Genomic DNA, 2,526 nt, shown 5'->3' on the forward strand with positions numbered 1-2,526 from the left:
AACAAAGTCAAAGTATAAAACCGTCCAACAAGTCGAAGTAAAAGGCTGGGCGGGCATCCCAAGGGTGTCCATCATGGAGGCGATGCAAAGAACCGGGCGCGATCCCTAACGGAAACCTAACAAACTCTGGAAACGTGGCAAGATCTGATTCGTGGGATCGAGGCAGAACCTTCGATATAAATGTGGGCCTCCCGAGTCGCCAACGGTTTAGGATTCTTTTGGTTCCGTTCCCCGTTTGGTTCGCGAAAGATCTCATTTTCTTCTTCTTCTTCCCGCTCTGTAACACACAGGGAGAGCGGATCGATGGCGCAGGTTCAGGAGGCAATGGAGGAGATGAGCCTCTCGGAGGTCCACAAGAATAATCGGATCCAGGTTTCCAACACGAAGAAGCCCCTCTTCTTCTATGTCAACCTCGCCAAGGTCTCTCTCTGGGGATTTCTTGTTTTACGTTTTCTGTTGGGATTTTGGGATTTCCTGATTTCTTTTGATTGAGGTAGATGATTGTTTTTTTGTTGTTAGAGAATTTGGGTTTCTGGAACAATTGAGTTTGGAGTTAATCTGTTTTCCAGTTTTCTTTTAGTTTCTGTTCTCTCTTTTTTTGGGTGTTGTGTTTGATTTCGTTCTTTTTGTTTATTATGTGCAGAGGTACATGCAGCAATATAATGAGGTGGAGCTCTCGGCTCTGGGAATGGGTAATTGCCTTTTCTTGGATTTGTGATTTTTTACTTCGCGATGTTCGGGTTCGCATGAATGGGAATTTGGTCTGTGATGCATTTCGCCACCATGTTTAGGCTTCGTCGAATGCGTTTGTTGCTTGTAATGTGTATCTGGGTTGTCTTTGAATATCCTGGAAATGTGGTTTCTAGGTTTCGAGAGTTTCTGCTTGTAATGAATTTCCTGGTCATCTTGGATTTCTTCAAGATGCGTTATTGATTAGGATTGGGTCTTTACTTGGAACTGCATCTGTTTGGGGTTCTTGGATGGTGTCCGTTTGTGATGCGTTTCTGTGTTAGGATTTCTTGGAAATCCGTAATATCTTTTAGTACCATTCTTCATCTTTTGATTGATGAAGGTTACCAATCAGAGAGTCACTAATTTAACTGGCTCACCAATGAAATTTAAGAATTTCTGTGATCCCACCAATGAAATTTGGCTGTCCCCAGCTGTTGAATCGGCCAATCAGGTAACTCTATGTTCTACATGATTATAGTTCCTTGTGATTTTTACGTTGCCCAGTCTTTGTTGAATCCATTGTTGTTTGTAAGAATCATTGCAAATCGGCCGAATCATTCCGACTTCACTCAAAATCGATTCTACAAAGGGCAGATTCGTTTAAATAATATTTAATATTTCTTATTTTTTTCTTTTTTTTAATGACACGTATCCAATAGATTCGGTTTGATTCTGAATCGTTTTCAAAATCGATTCAGACCCCAAAGCAATTATGACAAAATCTCTCTATCTCCTTATAAAATGTCTTTGCCTGCCTTATTAGCGCATACTGATGTTTCTTAATTGAGTTTATTCCATAGTCTTCCTGTGGCTGACATGTTTGATACTCATACAATCCAGCCATAGCTACAGTTGTGACTATTGCTGAGATTTTGAAGAACAATGGACTGGCTGTGGAAAAAAGTAAGCTTTTGGAATGTTTCCACTCTATTTGTTAATGTTTTAGCATTGCCCTACATGGAAGCTTAGATGCTGCTCTTCTGCAGAGATTCAGACATCTACTATCGATATGAAGGATGAAAACAAAGGCCGGCATGTTCAAAAAGCGAAGGTGAGTGCCCATAATGTACTGTTAGGCATCGTTTCAATTCATTAAGAGTTGGTGATATTAATGAAGAGGAGTTTAAATGAATTGTAGATCGAGATTCTATTGGGAAAGACAAATGATTTTGACAGCATGATGACTGTTACAACGGAGGAAAAGGGAGCTGCCACAGAGAGTAAGGGATCAGAAGGCAGCAAGGAATGATGAGACGGAGAGTTTTGCGGTCCTGCTGGATATACAGGCTGCTTATTTGTATGTAGTTATCATTTCTAATTGATTGAGTTTCTGTAGAATGGTCATAGTACTCTAGTTGTCATCTGTACTTAATTTTCTGTAGACATTTTGCAGTCACCAATGTAGGTTGAGGCCTTTGTCTTCTGTTGATTTTCAGGGGGAATTGGAGTAGCATCGTGGGGTTGAGCATTTTGTCTTCTGTGGTCCTGTAAGGGAATGGAAGGGATCCAAGGACAGGTTGTGAGATATTCAATAATAGGATGTAGGCTACAGTTTCTTGTCTTTGCTTATATGATTTGTTGCAAGAGGGTCTTTCCTGTTACTGATCAAGATTCCAAATCTCGTGAAGGTTCTACTGCATGAATGCAGCGCTAGATTTACATGAGAAAATGTAACACAAATTTTCTTTACTCCTATAGTTGGATCAACTACAGATGAATTTCAGTTTCACGGCCGTCCACATGTCAATCCTAACCGAGTCACGTCAAGGGCATCAGCTTTTTCACTCAGCAACA

The 2,526-nt window shown here is 40.6% G+C and overlaps 1 protein-coding gene across 1 annotated transcript; it reads left to right on the forward strand.

Moving 5' to 3' along the window:
* Positions 1-215: 215 nt before the first annotated feature.
* LOC149831541 (uncharacterized protein At2g34160-like) lies at positions 216-2,418 on the forward strand. The gene is made up of 6 exons (XM_090012119.1): positions 216-420; positions 644-692; positions 1,573-1,635; positions 1,719-1,783; positions 1,871-2,029; positions 2,169-2,418. Exons 1-5 carry the CDS (start codon positions 304-306, stop codon positions 1,979-1,981), a joined length of 405 nt encoding a protein of 134 aa, XP_089868245.1. The 5' UTR covers positions 216-303; the 3' UTR covers positions 1,982-2,029; positions 2,169-2,418.
* The last annotated feature ends 108 nt before the right edge of the window (positions 2,419-2,526 follow it).

The sequence above is a fragment of the Nuphar pumila genome, chromosome 7 (assembly GCF_984573655.1).
Source record: "Nuphar pumila chromosome 7, dmNupPumi1.hap1.1, whole genome shotgun sequence".
NCBI lineage: Eukaryota > Viridiplantae > Streptophyta > Magnoliopsida > Nymphaeales > Nymphaeaceae > Nuphar > Nuphar pumila.

What these genes read in the sequence shown, in the direction of transcription:
- LOC149831541 (XM_090012119.1), top strand. Translation starts at nt 304, where the DNA reads ATGGCGCAGGTTCAGGAGGCAATGGAGGAGATGAGCCTCTCGGAGGTC. An exon ending in TGGACTGGCTGTGGAAAAAA is followed by an intron (nt 1,636 to 1,718) that starts GTAAGCTTTTGG and finishes GCTCTTCTGCAG; the next exon opens with AGATTCAGACATCTACTATC. An exon ending in GGCATGTTCAAAAAGCGAAG is followed by an intron (nt 1,784 to 1,870) that starts GTGAGTGCCCAT and finishes AATGAATTGTAG; the next exon opens with ATCGAGATTCTATTGGGAAA.